This window comes from Plecotus auritus (genome assembly GCF_963455305.1).
Source record: "Plecotus auritus genome assembly, chromosome: 7".
NCBI lineage: Eukaryota > Metazoa > Chordata > Mammalia > Chiroptera > Vespertilionidae > Plecotus > Plecotus auritus.
The window spans coordinates 169,050,575-169,068,830 of NC_137774.1; the positions used below are offsets into that span (position 1 = coordinate 169,050,575).

General features: G+C 42.3%; 1 protein-coding gene across 2 annotated transcripts in view; it reads left to right on the plus strand.

The window, feature by feature from the left end:
• OXCT1 (3-oxoacid CoA-transferase 1) overlaps positions 1–18,256 on the plus strand; it is a 140,692-nt gene that overhangs the window by 108,453 nt on the left and 13,983 nt on the right. The window contains exons 16-17 of one of the 2 annotated variants that reach the window (XM_080680331.1): positions 9,306–9,386; positions 15,361–15,462. In XM_080680331.1, coding sequence (XP_080536457.1) covers positions 9,306–9,386; positions 15,361–15,462 — 183 coding nt within the window. The remainder of the gene's footprint in view (positions 1–9,305; positions 9,387–15,360; positions 15,463–18,256) is intronic. The other variant, XM_080680332.1, reaches the window with a different exon arrangement.

Genomic DNA, 18,256 nt, shown 5'->3' on the forward strand with positions numbered 1-18,256 from the left:
CGGGCGAGACGCTGGGAAACCAGACCCATTTGGGGGGAATCTGGACTGTCAGGAAAAAGAAAGCACACTGAGACTTGGGAGCCGTGGAAGGCAGAGGTCTGGAGGCACGCGCTGAGAGGACTGACTGCTGAATGCACGAGAGGCTGAGTGCGCGGCTGGTTTTCTAAAGCAGGAGGGACTGCATTGAACTCCAGTTCCGGGCAAGTTTCTGGGAACCCCAACTCATTCGGGGAGAAACTGGACTGTCTGGCAGCGGGTGAAACTCGAGGGCGGCTTTCTCTCAGAGGTCCTTGCAGTGATTACTGAGGGACACTGAGACCCAGGGGCCTCATAGGGCAGGGCTGACGGGAAACCAAGGCTGTCTGCTCCGCCCTGAGATTCCGCCCCATCCAAGCTGAGCATAGAGGCTTTTGCAATCTTGCAAGTCTTGTCTCATAAGAGTGTCTCCAGCACAGAAGTTCTCCCAGCATAGACACAGCTGATCCTCACAGCCAATTGGCCTGGAGGTCAATTCCTCCCAGTGATACCAACAACAATCAAGACTTAACTACAACAAGGCTGAGCACACAGCCCACAAAGGGGTGCACCAAGAGTGTCCACCTCAGGTAACTGGGGAGGCTGAGCCACTGTGCCCTAGAAGACACCTACCACACAAAGCTACTCTACCAACTCAGGGAAGCAGCGAAAATGCAGAGACAAAGAAACAGATCACAAATGAAAGAAATGGAGGAAAACAAATGACTGGATATAGAGTTCAAAACCACGGTTATAAGGTTTTTCAAGAATTTCCTAGAAAAGGCCGATAAATTTAACGAGACCCTTGAGGATATGAAAAAGGACCAACTAGAAATTAAACATACACTGACTGAAATAAAAATATTATACAGAGACCTAACAGCAGACTAGAGGACCACAAGAATCAAGTCAAAGAGTTGAAATACAAAGAAGCAAAAAACACTCAGCCGGAAAAGCAAAAAGCAAAAAGAATCCAAAAATTTGAAGATGGTGTAAGAAGCCTCTGGGACAACCTCAAGAGTACCAACATCCGAATTATGGGGGTGCCAGAGGAGAGAGAGAGCAAGATACTGAAAACCTATTTGAAGAAATAATGACTGAAAACTTCCCCCACCTGGTGAAAGAAATAGACTTACAAGTCCAGGAAGCACACAGAACCCCAAACAAAAGGGATCCAAAGAGGACCACACCAAGATACATCATAATTAAAATGCCAAGAGCAAAAGACAAAGAGAGAATATTAAAAGCAGCAAGAGAAAAACAGTTAGTTACCTACAAGGGAGCACCCATACAACTGTCAGCTGATTTCTCAACAGAAACTATGCAGGCCAGACAGGAGTGGCAAGAAATATTCAAAGTGATGAATAGCAAGAACTTACAACCAAGATTACTCTACCCAGCAAAGCTATCATTCAGAATTGAAGGTCAGATAAAGAGCTTCACAGATAAGAAAAAGCTAAAGGAGTTCATCACCACCAAACCAGTATTATATGAATTGCTGAAAGGTATTCTTTAAGAAGAGGAAGAAGAAGAAAAAGGCAAAGATAAAAATTATGACCAACTAATACATGTCTATCAACAAGTGAATCTAAAAATCAAGTAAATTAAAAATCTGAGCAACAGAATAAACTGGTGAATATAATGGAATCAGGGGCATAGAAAGGGAGTGGACTGACAATTCTCGGGGGGAAAGGGGTGTGGGAGGTGCGGGAAGAGACTGGACAAAAAGTGTACACCTATGGATGAGGACAGTGGTGGGGAGGTAAGGGTAGAGGGTGGGGTGGGAACCGGGTGGACGGGAGCTATGGGGGGAAAAACGAGGAACAATTGTAATAATCTGAACAATAAAGATTTATTAAGTAAAAATAAATAAATAAAATAGGAGAGGGTATAAAGTAGAGTGTGCAGTGTTGAGCATCCAGTTCCTTTATAAGGGAGCTGTCCATGGGATGCAGCATCTGCCTGGAGACCTGAAGGATGGGCCAGAGCTTGGTCCTAGTGTTGCAGGTTGAGGGAAGGGGCACTGGGGTGCAGGAAGACAGTGCATGTTGAGGGATTAACGATTAGGTTCCTGTTGTCAAAGAGCATACAGAAGAGTTGGGTGGAAACACACACGTGCGTGGGTGGTCTGTTTTTCATACAGTACTCAGAGTGATGTTTTTAAAAATAGAAATCAATCACATTACTTCTTCCTCATCTCGGAAACCCTCCATGGCTTTCCATCTCACTTAAATTCAAGTTCAGAGTCCTTACTGTTGTCTCTAAGGTCCTGCATGGTCTGTTGACTCCATCCCCTTCTGATCTACTACCATTCTCCCTCATCCTCTGAGCTCCAGCCATGCTCCCTTCCTGTAAGTTTCTGGAACATTCCAAACATCCTCTTGCCTCAGGGGCCTTGCCTTGTTATTCTCTGTGCCTGGAATGCTCCTCCTTAGGTACCTGCGTGGCTTGCTCTCTCAGTTCACTCAAGTCTTTGCTTAAAACACCAGAGAAGCTTTTCCCAGCTACTGTGTTGTATAAAATAAGAGCCCCACTTCTTCATCTGCCTTCTTCACTAGAATGTCAGTTCCATGAAGCCTGGGGACCTGTCTATCCTAACAGCCATGGAGAATCATGCCTGATGCACAGTAGGACTCAAAATACTTGTGGAACTCACTAATTCTTTAAATCATAATGCTACTTTGAACACATAGGGCATTTTTCACTCTTTCCAAGCAATTTTCTGCTGACTGCCTTTATGTCATCATGGCAGTACTCTTGAGAAATAGGTCTTATTGTTTCTCTTTCAAAGACAAAACACATTTCATGGATGTTAAATATTCTGATAAAAGTCAAGTGCAGAATTAAGAGTAAAACCAAGCTGAGAATCTGTGTATTCTGCCTCTGGGCCTCCATTTTCTTTTGCTAAACGTTTCTATCTGGCGAGTACCATCACCACTAACAGTGGAAAGGAAAGTATTCTGTTCTTAGCATCAGTGCTGGAGGTGTATTCCTAAGGGTATAGCTTTCCGAGCACAAAAGCAAAGAAGTTCAGTCATAGTTGTCATTTATTGGAAACAAGCAATGCTTGGGTACCTGTTTTAAAGAACATAAATGAGAGCTCTGTTTCTAAAACAGGTTTGGATTTTATTTTTATTACAGTAGGAGGTCTGCATTCTGAAGCGATCAAAAGAATTATAATTATATTGTCATGAAAAGTTGAGAATAAATCTTTGTGAACACTGTTTTTATGAAGCTCAATTTGTGTTTGGTAGTGAAGGTGTCATATGGAAATCTTGGATGCTGTTGTACTTGTCTTTACTTTTTGGGGACAGGAATTATAAAATGTAAATGAGGTTTACTAATCCTATTAATTTTGGACCAAATGTGTTACCAAAAGCCAACTTATATAAAGGATATTTTTAAGAAACTCTTTACTGGGAAACATTTGTGAGATAATTTTCAGCAACATTGAAAAGAATCCCCAGCTAAACCTTCCTTTGTTAGGATAAATGATACTTAACATAGTTCCAGCTGGTTTAATTATTTTCCATTCATAAAAGCTTGTCAATATTTTATAATTTGTTAATAATTCATGGCTGGATCTGTTTGGAAAAGAATATTCACCTTTAAAAAATGCAAATGCCTTTTTATTTCTCCCGGAATGATGGAAATGCCTGCAAAACGTGTTAAAATGTGGAAAAACAGCAGAACTCAATCCAACAACCAACAAGCCCCTTTAAAATACCTTCTAGAATTTAATTAAACTAATACCTTAAATTCTATGACTGCGTGTGCACAGTTCTTAAAGGGAAAGGTGATGCTAAGAGAAGCTTTCTGTTACCAGGACAATTCATGAGTGGAAAGAGAAAACGATTCCTGTTCATCCCTGGGCTCTGCATCCTTAGGCCAGAGATTGTACCATGCAGTAGTTGAGAGAACAGAAGGCTGTGATAAAGATTTCTATATTATATGGAAGAACAATGGCCTTCTGTTCGAAGATCTCATAGCCCTGAAGATTGTGTGTGTTGTCTCATTTGGCGAGTCCTCCCCTTGAGAACGTGCCTGTAACCACAAACAGTTATTACATCTGCCTTATAGAAACCATTTGTCAGAGCAACCGCCTTCCACGTTAGCACCCGCCAAGTCTCTCTAGCAAAGTCCCATGTCGATTGTTGGAAACCCTATGGAATAGGGGTAAAGGCCACAGATAGCCCATGAGGGTAAACTCAGTGTGAGTAACAGCACCCTCTTGTCCTTTAATTCCGTGTACCTTGATTTCCTTTATTTGGCAAATCCCACTTTTCTATGTGGCACATCAGTCACCACGGTGACTTGACAGTCACATGTTTGGTAATGCAGAGGCCCTGATCTTTTATATCTGTGGGTGTATATGGGAGCTGTTTCACTTGGTTTAGGCATTGAGACCAGGAGGAAGAAGGAAGACTCCAGGGTGGTGACATCCAGGCTTCTTTCAGCGTATGTTGGCAAGCCCAGAGAGAGGCTGTGGTAGATTTTGTTGTGCCACCAGACAGGGTACTGAATCTTCTCTTGCCAAGTCCTGCCTTTGTAGCCCCTCTTTTTAGGGGATGGATGCAGCCTTGATGCTTTAGGAGGAGCTGGAGAGGCAGTGGAGGGACTGTCATTCACTGTCTCTCTCTGCGTGTAAAGCTGCATGTGTCATTCTGCAGTCATGAGATGTCTGTGCTTCTTCCCTTATCATGCCTTTGTCTGTCTCTCAGTCTTACAAGCCCTTTCTCTCTTTCTCTCTCTCTCTCTCTCTCTCTCTCTCTCTCTCTCTCTCTCTCTCTCTCTCTGTCACACACACACACACACACACACACACACACACACACTCCTTCTAGCTGTTTTTTTTTTCTAGTGAGCTCAGAGGTGCTGGTATGGTACAGACATGTGTCTCAGGACCAGAAAGCAGCCTCGAGTGGTCTCTAACCCTGAGTCACATGGTGGTGTACAGCTCTGACTCTGAGTTCCTCCAATCAAAATGACAGTATTCAGACAGCAGTTTTGATCACTGTGGTTGCCTGGCACTCCACTCGTTGCATAGATGTGGATGTCAATCATCTCAGCATTCAGTGAGCTGGAGTCTAGTGTTGGGGTGGGGGTGTGAAGGGAGATCGACGGCGATAGCATGTGCAGTGAAGGAGGGAAGTACTGGGGTGTCTGCGGACACTGGAGCCGGGGCATTGGAGAGGGAGATGACACCTGAGCTGAGTCCTGAAGGGTAGGCAGGTGTGGCCATTTGAATGTGGGGTGATGGGGGGGCACGGTGATGTGTGTTTCAGGTAGCAGGAACAGAGGCTTCAAGACCTGGTCTCTTAAGGAACAACCAACTTCCAGAATTTACCTTCACGTTATCACGAGGGCATTCCCAAAGAAGGTGCCTCCAAGGGGACATATGCTGCAGCCACATTAGGAGGCAGTGAACAGAAAATGCGGGCAGAAAGTGGGGTTTGATGTAAAGCAGACTCTTACAGATTGGGAACGCTCTGCTGCCTCCGGTGAATGAAATGTTGTCATCAAGTGCAAACAGCATGTGAAAAGAGCTTGTTACTCGGGACTAAGTTTATTGGGAAAGCGTGGAGCACATTGCAGTGATAACAAGGGGATTCATTATCATTTAACCGGAATTGTCTTCTACTAAAGTGTTAAACTGAGATCACCATGAAGCAAGTAATAAAAGGTACTGAAGCCCCAAGTTATTTAAAGTCCAGAGGGTGAATTCCTGGGTCTGGGAGAAAGAGAAAAGCTGGAGAAGCAGGTGGAGGAAGGAGACTCCGGTCCTCCCCGAGGTTATGAGGGAGCTGGCACAGAGGGGCACACTGAGGTCAGGAGCTCTTAGCATTTTTAATGCTACACTTCGCATCCACTCCTCTGCCTCATCTGGCATCTCTTTGTGGGGAAAGAAGCAGAATGATTAGGATGAACAAGACCCCACTAACCTTAGGACTTTGCATGTAGCTCAACCCCTCCTGGTTCCTGCACAGCACTGTCTCCAACAGTTCATTTGATTTCTACGGTGATCAAGTCAGAAAGCCAAGGCAGTCGAAGAAAACTACAGCACAAGGAATTTAAGGGGCCAAATTACTATGAAATGGCAGAGTTAAGAAAAACTGGATCTTTGGACTTCTAATATATAGTGTTCTTTGCTACCAACTACACTGCATCCCTTTTTTTATGATTTATTTTTAAATGTGAAAAACTCAGCTATGATTCCTCCATTGTGAGTCACTAATCTATGCAGGTGCCATGCCACAGTGTAGGGCCCAGCCTGGCGTGGTGGGAATTGAGTGCCAGAGTGGGAGTGAGTCACATGTTGGCTTCCTAGCTAACCTATTGTTGAATATTGAAATTGTGACACTCCGCAATCTTTCTCTTTTCATGTTCTCCTTTTCCTTGGTCTGTGTTACATTTTGGAGCTAAATGGGCTGGCGTCATCTAGCTACCTTGTTCTCACTGTAGGGTCACACTTGGTGCCGTTTTCTAGGCAGCCGTATGGTCTGCCCGACTATCATGGTTTCATTAGTTTCGTGGGTCTCAGGAATTGTGTTCAGGCCATTTTCTGTGTAATTACATGTCCAGCTTTACATAGGAACTTAAGAGCTGGTAGATTGTAATGTGTTCAATGTAAGTTGTATAAACAGTACCAGCAAACATTTTTTAAAAATATTTTATTGGCTTTTAGAGAGAAGGGAAAGGAGAGGGAGAGAGAGAAACATGGATGTGAGAGCTTTCACATCAATCAGCTGGCTCCTGCGTGCCCCTTATCTGAAACCTGGGCATGTGCCCTGAAGGGTAATAGAACTGGCAACCTTCAGTACACGGGATGGTGCCTGACCAGTTGAGCCACACCAGCCAGGGCAGTAGTAGTTAGCATTTATTGAGCACTTACTAAGTGCTGGACACTTGCATCTGTCTCATCACACTAGATGTATATTTGGCTCAAATAATGAGAATAGATTCAGAGCTCCCTGCAGAGAACATTTTTCAGAGGCTCACAGATTGTTCACTTCACTCACAGACAGACATGGATTCATTGTGGCAAGCCTTATTTAGCTACATTAGATGTAAGGAGACCTGCCTGGCTGGGGTGCTCAGTGGTTGAGCATCGACCTATAAACCAAGAGGTCACTGGTTCGATTCCCAGACAGAGCACATGCGCCGGTTGTGGGCTCGATCCCCAGTAGGGGGCATGTGGGATGCAGCCAGTCGATGTTTCTTTCTCGTCAATGTTTCTATCTATCCCTCTCCCTTCCCCTCTCTCTAAAATCAATAAAAACATATTTTTAAAAAGTGTAAGGAGACCTGATAACTGTAGAAGTTCGCACATTTATCGTTAACTTCAGCTCTTTAATTAAGCTTCTATGATACGTGCATACTTCCATTGAAATCGGGAAAGGAAAATAGATAATTAAGAATAAAGTGAAAATGAGGTTTTAGTTCTATAGCTATAAATTTTCTTATACAGTAAGATCCATAAGCATGTAACTTGTTATTAAAGGTATAATGTCTAACCACTTTATATGTATTTAGCACTAGTTTTGACTAAATTAAAGTAATAGAGCTTGTTGTTTTTTTGAAATCCATCCAAGATTCCCAGTAGACTTCCCTTTTCTATCTCATTCATTCATTCAAAAGTATTGAATACCTTTTGTGCCACGCTAAAACCTGTTAATTACTGGTGTGTTAGTGCCTTGGCAGGTTATCATAAGGAGTCAAAGCTTCTTAATTAAGCCCTTGCCTCCGAACAGCACATCCTTGGTCTGAGCAGTGTTCAGAGAGATGTAAACCAGGTAGCAGGTGCACGTTGTAGTAGGTAAACATTGAGATGGCTCAGGACGCTGATGACATCATGTGTGGTGCTTTTAGACCCAAAAAGAGTTTCCCCCATTGACCTCCCCCAGCCTCCCCCCGCAACCCCCCTGACATGCTCTCACCCCCCCACCCCCCACCCCCAACCCCGGCCAGTGTCTTTGTCCATTGGTTATGCTCATATGCATGCATACAAGTCCTTTGGTTGATCTCTTACTCCCCCCGCTACCCCCCCACCTTCTTGCTGAAGTTGACAGCCATTTTTAATAGATGTTCTAGGTCAGCCTTCAGCCTCAAGGGAAAGATTAGTCTGGGCTCCTGATGCTTGCTACTTAGAAAGGAAACTGATATAATCAGAAGGAAGTGATCTGAGGAGCAGATCATTGTCAGAGCTGATGTTTCAACTGTGCCCCACAGATGTGCCTCAGGGGCCACAGGGGGCGGGGGGGTGGGTAGGAGGCTGTAGGGGGAAAAGGGAGGATGGGAATTGGGGCCAGGGAGGCTAATGGGCAAAAACCTGCTTTTCATACTGAATCCCTCTTTTATTTTACGTTTGAAGAAAGCGTACTGTGGCTAAAGGAAATTTGGGGGGAAAGTGTGGATTTGGCCAGTTCACATATTTTACCAGTGAACAAAATGAGGCTCAGAAAAAGCAAATGGCTGTATAAGAAAGAGAATCTAATCATGGTTTACTACACTGCCTGGCCTAGCAGTGAGCAGTTTTACATGGTCGTTTCGTCAGTGTGATGTAAATTCTGACTATAAAGTTTTACCTACAAGTTGCGATAGCTGTGTAGGAACTGAATGAAGATGATGGAGGTTGGGGGTTTATGGGAGAGTTAAGTCTTCATATGCCCCAATAAGAAGTTAGTAGATAATAACTAATATTGATTAATCCATAAAAATTTCATGGCCAACATTATATTTTAAAATACAGAGGTAAGAAGAAAATGTATAGAAGTATAAAAGACAATGCTAAAAATAATTGAAATTGATTCCTATTGAGAACAGATCTAAGAGAACTGAACGAGATAAGGACTGCTGTTTTCTGCTGATATATTAATTTTTTAACGAATAAAATATTTTAAAGGGAATAGTATGCATTTGCAATTCTGTGTATGCTTCCTACCTGCCCTTGGTAAATAAAGCTCATGTTTGACAAGGAGACCATTCCCTGGAGGAGAAAAAGAAGCAGGATACTAGAAGTGAAATTTCTTGCTCCATGATGTAAGGACTGGGGCGTGAGAAGTCAAGTTCATGCAGGGTGTTTTCCAAGGAATTGATTTAGGCCTTTGGCTATTCGCTTGGTGTTGTCCCTGAATTATTTTAGGGAAAGAAAAGAAAGTGGTCACCTGAGAGTGCAGAGATGTGGAATCAGCCTGCACTTAGGGGACAGTTCCTGTTTGTCCTGCAGTTATATCAATTCTAGATGAACATCAGTCGTAACTTCTCTCTTTGATGTTTCTTTTTGAAAACAGGGAAACACACATAAAATCATGGAGAAATGTACATTGCCATTAACTGGAAAGCAGTGTGTCAACCGCATTATCACTGAAAAGGTAAATGCCTTCCTTTCTCATTTTATTCCCTCTAATGTCTGCCTCACCTTTTTTTTTTTTTAATAAGCATTTTTACAGGTTTTTTGTTACGCTCTGAAAGTGTTTTACATTAGTAGTCATAGGATTAGCTTAATAGTATAGTCCGTGGGTAGACCAAATAGGGAAATGTATCAGGTTAATGTTTCAAAATATGGAATTCTTAATGTGCAACTCTCTGGAAATGGACATAGGGACGCAGAATTGAACTGCTGCCCTTTGTAATTTTGATTGTGATGTAGTCCAAGAAAAGTTTTATTGCTCATTATGCTTGGACTTCTAAGATGGATGATCTATACAAAGTTAAGACTATATTTATCCTTTTTACCTCTCTTCTTTGCTTTCCCAAACCACATGTATAAATTGTTGGGTTTTATTCTAGGAAGCTCAGAAAAAATTAGGTTTTAGTCATTTGGATGCACATCGCAGTACATGCCCCACCGGGAACCTCATCTGTGGAATCTCGTCTGTGGTTCCCGCGTGTCCCAGCCGCTGTCAGAGAGTGGACTGCCCGTGTTTCAATGCCTCCTTCATTGATTTCTTCTTAGATGGAGCGTTGGCTGGTGGTGCCGCTGGAAGCTGTTCTGATCAGTGGGCAGCCTCCTGGGCAGTTGTCTGCCCTCCTCTTTCTGACTCAGAGTTGAACCGAGGGTGTGGGAAGACATCATTCTCATAAGTGAGCGAGGAGGGTGTCATCTTCTCGATTCCGTGTCTTGATGAAGCCACCTTCTCTGAACCAGACTGTCCCCAGCATTAGCCTCAGAAGGCGGAGCGTGGTCTCTGCAGCAGCAGCAGGTAGAATGTAAACCTGGAACTGCCATGAGAGATGCACGCCAGATGCTGAGGAGGGAACATCCAGGGAGGCTGCCCGACAGCCTGGGAGGGTGTCAAGGAAAGCTTCTAGGTGGTAAAATATAAGCTTTAACGTGTTTTGCAAGGCACTTTACAGTTTGTACCTTTTCTCCTCCAGTTTCAGTTTCCCGTTTTCTGCCTTAACATGGTCCCCACTTCAGCCATACGAAATGCTTCGAACTGTGTACATCCCCCCACCGTGTTCTTCTGGTACTTTGCACACCCTGTCTCCGTCCTTGGAATGCTCTCTCCACCCCATCCATCTGGCTCATTGCTGCTCATCTCTATGTCTCAGTTATTTCTTTCTTTCCCTGACAAATCTTCTCTGTCCTCCCCCAAGTCTTCCAGGAGCTTCTCCGAATCCCAGTACTTACTCTGACTTAGCACTGACCACTGTATTGACATGACCTCGAAGCTCTGCCATCTCACTCATCACTGTTTATTCAGCACTCAGTATGGTGCTTGCCGGACACAGTGAATGCTTGTTAAATCAATGTATTATACTTTCCTTGATGAGAAAACTGATAGAGTGGTGAGCCTTGAAAGATAACTAGGAGTTTTTTAAGTGAGAATAAGACCAAAGAAGCTCTTCTACGCAAAGGGAAGAAAGTAGGCAGAGCCTGGGGGGGGTGTTAAGAAAACACAGCCTAGGTGAGGACCCGCAGGTGGAACAGCATGGAGTGAAGGCTAATGTTGAAAAGAAAATGAGGGGCCACATTATGAGGGAATGTGAATGCCTTGCTAGGAAATTTGGGTTTTATCTGGAAGGCAGTTGGGAGCCTTTCAGCTATTTTTAGAGGCTGGGGACATAGTTGATCAGGTTTGCATTTTAGAAAGAGCGCTGTAGTTTTTGAGTAGAGTAAGCGGAGGAGATGAGACAGAGGCCAGTCATAAGTCCCCTTCACTGCTCTGGGCCAGAAATGAAGGTCCTAAACCACAGGACAGGAACAGATCTGAGAGATTTATGATGATCTCAGCCTAACTCGAGGATGTGGACATGGACACTAAAGCAGAGGAGATTTCTACGTTTTCTGGCTGGAGGGGGTGGTCGACCGGCTTAGTGATGTCTGGAACTGCAGGAGGAGAAGGGGCAGGACAATGGGAGGCAGGAAAAGAATAGGCTCAGGTTGGACATTCTCAAGTTGATATTCTTGAATAATTAGCATCCAGTCAGGTGTTTCTGACAAACGATTGTAGATGTGGATCTAGAGTGCAGAAGAGAAATCACTATCTGAACAGGTTTGTGGAAGTCATTAGCATGCGGGGATCATTGAAGCCTCAAATGTAGGTGACAGTGTATAGCAGAAATGAGTTGAGTGACAGGCAGCCAGGTATGGAATATTGGATACCTCAAGGAAGAGTGGTACGTGTTTACCCCTGTGATCTATACAGTAGTCACCCAGTAAATGTCTGTTGAATGAGTAAGTATGAGAATGCAGTGCCACTGAGGGTGATAAATGTGTATAGCTCTGAGGAACAGACTTGGGACTAGAATTCTGTTTTCAGCTCTTATGGAAAATTCCATTCATTTTGTTACAGAAAAACCAGAGAAGAACCAATCAACGCTTAGAGAGATGGAGTTACATTTATGATGATGATGATGATGATGATGATGATTATTATTATTATTATTATTACACGTGGGCCCAGAGAAAAATGTCTCTCAAATTCTGGGCAAAAAACATGGAGGAAGTTTCCCTATTTATATCTTTTTACCCTCTTTGTCTCCCAAATATGGGGTTTTTCCGGTCCCCTTTGCAAGTTCTTAAAGAGCCCTATGTGCTGGGGCTTTGAGACCTCAACCAAAGGCCTGGCACCAGCACTGATAACTTCGTCTGGGGAAGGTTTATAGCCTCTCTGGAATGGGAGTAGTCTTATTTCCTTATTATTTAAGCAAGCAAATGTTTACAGAAACTAAAATAGCAGGGTTAGAATTTCAAACAGCAGTTTTTATATAAGATGGATGCTTCAATTTGCCATTTGAAAGAGGCCATGGCAATGTTATGACCCCGATTTCCAAGTTTCCTGTTTCTAGAAGGAGGTTATGAAATGTGCCTTCCTCCCAGCACCCAGACTGTGATTAACTTCTTTATCCATAATGGAGCCTTTTATGGTGGTGATAAAATAATTAATTTATTCATATGCCACGTGAATAAAGCAGTCACAATATTATCCTTGGCACTTGAACAATTTATTGTATAGCTCTTAGGTTTTAGTCTCTATTTTTATCAAGTATATTGTTTTGTTTGCACTTTATACCACTAGATGGGAATCTTCCTAAATCTTTCCAAAGTAAATTTTCCTATTTTTAATAACAGATACTTAGTTTTTCAACATATGAACCCGAGAGCTAATTGGGGTTTGATGAAAGTTTTAATAAAAGTTTTTTAAAAGCAATAACTCACTTTACCATAATGTTTATCTGCCTGGTCACGACGCCACAGTTATCTTCTCCCCCATCTCTTCCCTGCCTGTTCTCAATAACAACGCCATCCAGACACTTTATTTCTTCCATGTGGATAAATTGACAGTTGTTCGTAATACAGATAAAAGTAAATTCGTGGGAACAGCTCTCCAGACTCAGTTTCTGCAAAGGAAAAATCCATTACAATTTTTTAATTGTCAACTTGGAGTTAAATAAACTATTGCAGCATGCAGACACATTCCTAAATGAGCATTTTTCCCTTCTCAAAACAAATATTTCTGCTGATAAAATTTTTTTTTTTAGAAACATAAAAATGAGTAAACGAAGAGCAAGTCTGCTGAAATATTTCCTCTTAACATAAACTATCTTTTCCAGCAAAATCAACTATGTTATCTGTGAATTCATCATACAAATAGAGAATGTATTACTGGTTGCCTTGATGTTGTGCTCTGGGGGAGAAATGTCAATTAACTGGAGATAAATAAGTGTTTGGGGGTTTTGATTTGGGTCCACACACAGGTGACAATAAGGTAAGCTGTTAAGGAGAAAAGGCATTCCTGTAGCAGCCCCTGTGATGTCCTGCTGTGTCCAGGCAGGATGCCAAGTGTGCAGGGTGTGATTTGTTTGTATCTTTGACCTGTATGACAGTCTTGGGAAGCAGCGTTTTTTGATATCCATCTTTAGAGGTGAAGATAGCATCACCAAAGACTGCAAAGTTCTAAGCCAAGGTTCTTCTTTCTACATCAGTGGTTCTCAACCTTTTTAATGCCGCGACCCTTTAATACAGTTCCTCATGTTGTAATGAATCGTAACGTAAATATCTGTGTTTTCCGATGGTCTTAGGACCCACAGGTTGAGAACCGCTAGCAGGGTCGCCTAAGACCATCGGAAAACACAGATATTTACATTACGATTCATAACAGTAGCAAAATTAGTTATGAAGTAGCAACAAAAATAACTTTATGGTTGGGGGTCACCACAACATGAGGAACTGTATTAAAGGGTCGCGGCATTAAAAAGGTTGAGAACCACTGTTCTACACGCTGTGTGTTCAGATTAGCCTCCTAACCAGGAACATGTTTCAAAGCTACAGTGTAGAGTTTACTTCCAAGCTAGTTGAAAGTAAAGATCCGAACCCTCAAATAATAATTGAACTTAAGGTCAGTTTACAGAAGAGGAACGATCTGCGCCGCCCAATGCTTAAGTCTGAGGAAGAGGAAGCTAACCATGAAAACCCCAAGAAGAAATGCCTGCTGAAAGGAGGCCAGTTTGGAGACCCAGCATGCTGGAGTCGCAGGGAAGCAGCTTGGCTCCCCCACTCAGAGCTTCCCATCCGTAGGCATCATCTGCCTTGAGCAGGTGACTTCTACTCAGAGCTTCCCATCCATCCATAGGCATCTATCTGCCTTGAGCAGGTGACTTCTACTCAGAGCTTCCCATCCGTAGGCATCTGCCTGAGCAGGTGAGCCTCCTGCCACTGGAAGTTCCTAAGCAGAGCCCTGGCAACCATTTCAGAAGAATGTTTTGAAGAATTCTTGGGTGGGAAGTTATAGTAAGTGACTTTGTGGGCCTCTTCCACTCCATTTGTCCTAGAACTGAGTGTGACAGCATGTGTTAGAAATCAGATACAACAGGTTGAGTCTACCTGAGGAGGTCAAGCTTTGCCAACGGGCACTACCCTCACTTTGTGTTACCAAACAGAGCATTGAAATGGAATGTTTAGGATGAGCTTGGCTTCTCTTGTTCTGAACATAAGCATCTTCATTTGATTTGCATTCTAGATGGAGATTCTCATGCTATGCTGTCTGTCCTCTTGGACCTGTGTGCTTTTACTAGGACTTACAGGGAAAGGTTTAGTATTTACGTGGGGATAGAGGTCTTTCAGGGCCAGGACAGCTCTTTGCTTTAATTTCTCTGAGCCATTTCCAAGCACCTTCTTTTGTTTCTTGTAACTCTTTACCCAGGAGCATCCATCAACTTTTCCCTCTCATTCCTGTGCTTTCACCTTCCAAATATCTCCTCCCTCCTTACTTTTCCCCATTCCTTTCTTCCTTCAAATCATTATTAATCATCGAATTGAAATTTTGATCAAAACTGTTAGACCTAACCAAAGTAAAGTAATTATAAAAAAAGAAAGAAAGAAAGAAAGAAAACTGGTTATGCCCGGCTGGCATGGTTCAGTGGTTGAGCATTGATCAATAAATCAGGAGGTCACGGTTCGATTCCAGGTTAGGGCAAATACCCAGGTTGCAGGCTCAATCCCCAGTGGGGGGGTTATGTAGGAGGCAGCCGATCAATGATTCTCTCTCATTATTGATGTTTCTATCTCTCCCTCTCCCTTCCTCTTTGAAATCAATGAAATATATTTAAAATAAAACAAAACGAAAACCTGGTTATAATAGTAGCAAATGACATCAATAATCACCACTCCTTTGGTTCCTGGCATCAATGGTGCTCCACAGTTAATTGCCAATTAGGGAGCTGGCATTTATTCTCCCCAAGATGTAAGAATCCCGGTTGACATTTTTTCATGGCTGATTTTCAGAATCTTTGTCCCGGGTCTTGTCTCTCCTTTAAGAACTTGAGAGCTTGTTTCTGTTTTGTGCTATAAAATAATCACTGTGATCGCCATCGTCATTGTCATGTTCTTGGCCCCAACAGGCTGTGTTTGACGTGGACAGCAAGAAGGGGCTGACTCTGATTGAACTCTGGGAAGGCCTGACAGTGGACGACATCAAAAAGAGCACTGGGTGTGACTTCGCAGTAAGTGTTTCTGTGAACAGTCCAGCCACTTACCCCATGTCACCAGCTTGATGAATGGGTATTTACAGGACATGAACCATTCATCTGCGATCATTTGCAGAGAACAGGAGTGGAGGGAAGAAAGCCTCCAGATGAGAGCAGGTTGGAGCAGGAATAGGCTGTGACTCATGGGCCAGTGTTTGGAGTCAGAAGCAGGAAGGGGAAGGACACCAGGCGCTTCTGGAAACAGAAGGTCTAGCGAGCTTGAACTCTAAGCTGCTCTCTGTAAAGTCCCCTGCAGTCCTCCCTTCTTGGGTTACACATCAGCCAAAGCTAAACTTGATTGACTGAACAATGTGAGCTGCACACAGAATTGGTACTTCCTAATTTTTTTTTTTTTTTTTTTTTCAAATTTTTATTAAGGTATTATATGTGTACATATCTTATCATTGCCCCCCACCCCCACCCCACTCCCATACATGCCCTCACCCCCCAATGTTTTGCATCCGTTGGTTACTCTTATATACATGCATATAAGTCCTTCAGTTGATCTCTTATTTCCCCCACCTCTCCCTAACCTTACCACTGTAATTTGACAGTCTGTTTGATGCTTTACTGCCTCTGTAACTATCTTTTTGTTCATCAGTTTATAATGTTTTTCATTATCCCCAAATGAGTGGGATCATGTGGTATTTTTCTTTCATTGACTGGCTTATTTCACTTAGCATAATGTTCTCTAATTCCATCCAAGTGCCTACAAATGGTAGTAATTCCTTCTTTTTTACGGCAGCATAGTATTCCATTGTGTAGATGTACCATAGTTTTCTGATCCAGTCATCTGCTGATGGGCATTTAGGCTGTTTCCAAATCTTAGCTATTGTAAATTGTGCTGCTATGAACATAGGGGTGCATATATCCTTTCTGATTGGTGTTTCTGGTTTCTTAGGATATATTCCTAGGAGTGGGATTACTGGGTCAAATGGGAGTTCCATTTTCAGTTTTTTGAGGAAACTCCATACTGTTCTCCACAGTGGCTGCACCAGTCTGCATTCCCACCAGCAGTGCACGAGGGTTCCTTTTTCTCCGCATCCTCGCCAACACTTGTCGTTTGTTGATTTGTTGATGATAGCCATTCTGACAGGTGTGAGATGGTATCGCATTGTCGTTTTGATTTGCATCTCTCGGATAATTAGTGACTTTGAGCATGTTTTCATGTGTCTCTTGGCCTTCCTTCTGTCTTCTTTCGAAAAGCTTCTATTTAGGTCCGTTGCCCATTTTTTTATTGGATCATTTATCTTCCTTTTATTAAGTTGTATAAGCTGCCTGTAGATGTTGGAAATTAAACCTTTATCAGTGATACCATTTGCAAATATGTTCTCCCATACAGTGGGGTTTCTTGTTGTTTTGTTGATGGTTTCTTTTGCTGTGCAAAAGCTTTTTATTTTGATGTAGTCCCATTTGTTTATTTTCTGTTTGGCTTCCATTACCCTAGGGGCAGTATCACTGAAAAAGTTCTTTTGGCATATGTCTGAGATTTTGCTGCCTGTGGATTCCTCTAGTATTTTTATGGTTTCCCGTCTTATATTTAAGTCCTGTACCCATTTTGAGTTTATTTTTGTGTATGGTGTAAGTTGGTGATCTAGTTTCATTTTTTTGCATGTATCTGTCCAATTTTCCCAACACCATTTATTAAAGAGACTGTCTTGACTCCATTGTATGCTCATGCCTCCTTTGTCAAATATTAAATGCGCATATTGGTTTGGGTCGATATCTGGATTCTCTATTCTGTTCCATTGATCTATATGTCTGTTCTTGTGCCAGTACCAGGCTGTTTTGATGACAGTGGCTTTGTAATACAGCTTGAAATCTGGTATTGAGATCCCTCCTACTTTATTCTTCTTTCTCAGGATTGCTGTGGCTATTCGGGGTCTTTTTTTATTCCAGATGAATTTTTGGAGAGTTCTTTCTAGGTCTGTGAAATACGCCGTTGGTATTTTAATGGGGAGTGCATTGAATCTATAGATTGCTTTGGGTAGTATGGACATTTTAATGATGTTGATTCTACCAATCCATGAACATGGTATGTTCTTCCATCTGTTTACATCTTCCTCTATCTCTTTTTTCAGTGTCCTGTAGTTTTCCGCATATAGGTCTTTTACCTCCTTGGTTAGGTTTATTCCTAAGTATCTTAATTTTTTTGGTGCGATGGAAAATGGGATTGCTTTTTTAGTCTCTCTTTCTGTAAGTTCATTGTTGGTGTATAGAAATGCCATAGATTTCTTGGTGTTAATTTTGTATCCTGCTACATTGCCGAATTCATTTATTAAGTCTGTTAGTTTTTTGATGGAGTCTTTCGGGTTTTTTATGTACAATATCATGTCATCTGCAAATAAGGACAGCTTTACTTCTTCTTTTCCAATTTGGATGCCTTTTATTTCTTCTTCTTGTCTAATTGCAGTGGCTAATACTTCCAGTACTATGTCAAACAGGAGTGGTGAGAGTGGGCATCCCTGTCTTGTTCCTGTTCTTAGGGGAAATGGTTTTAGTTTTTGCCCATTGAGTATGATGTTAGCTGTGGGTTTATCATATATAGCTTTTATGATGTTGAGGTATGATCCTTCTATTCCCACCTTGTTGAGAGTTTTTATCAAGAAAGGGTGTTGGATTTTGTCAAATGCTTTTTCTGCATCAATTGATATGACTATGTGATTTTTATCTCTCAATTTGTTTATGTGATGTATCACATTTATTGATTTGCGGATATTGAACCATCCTTGCATTCCTGGGATAAATCCTACTTGGTCATGGTGTATGA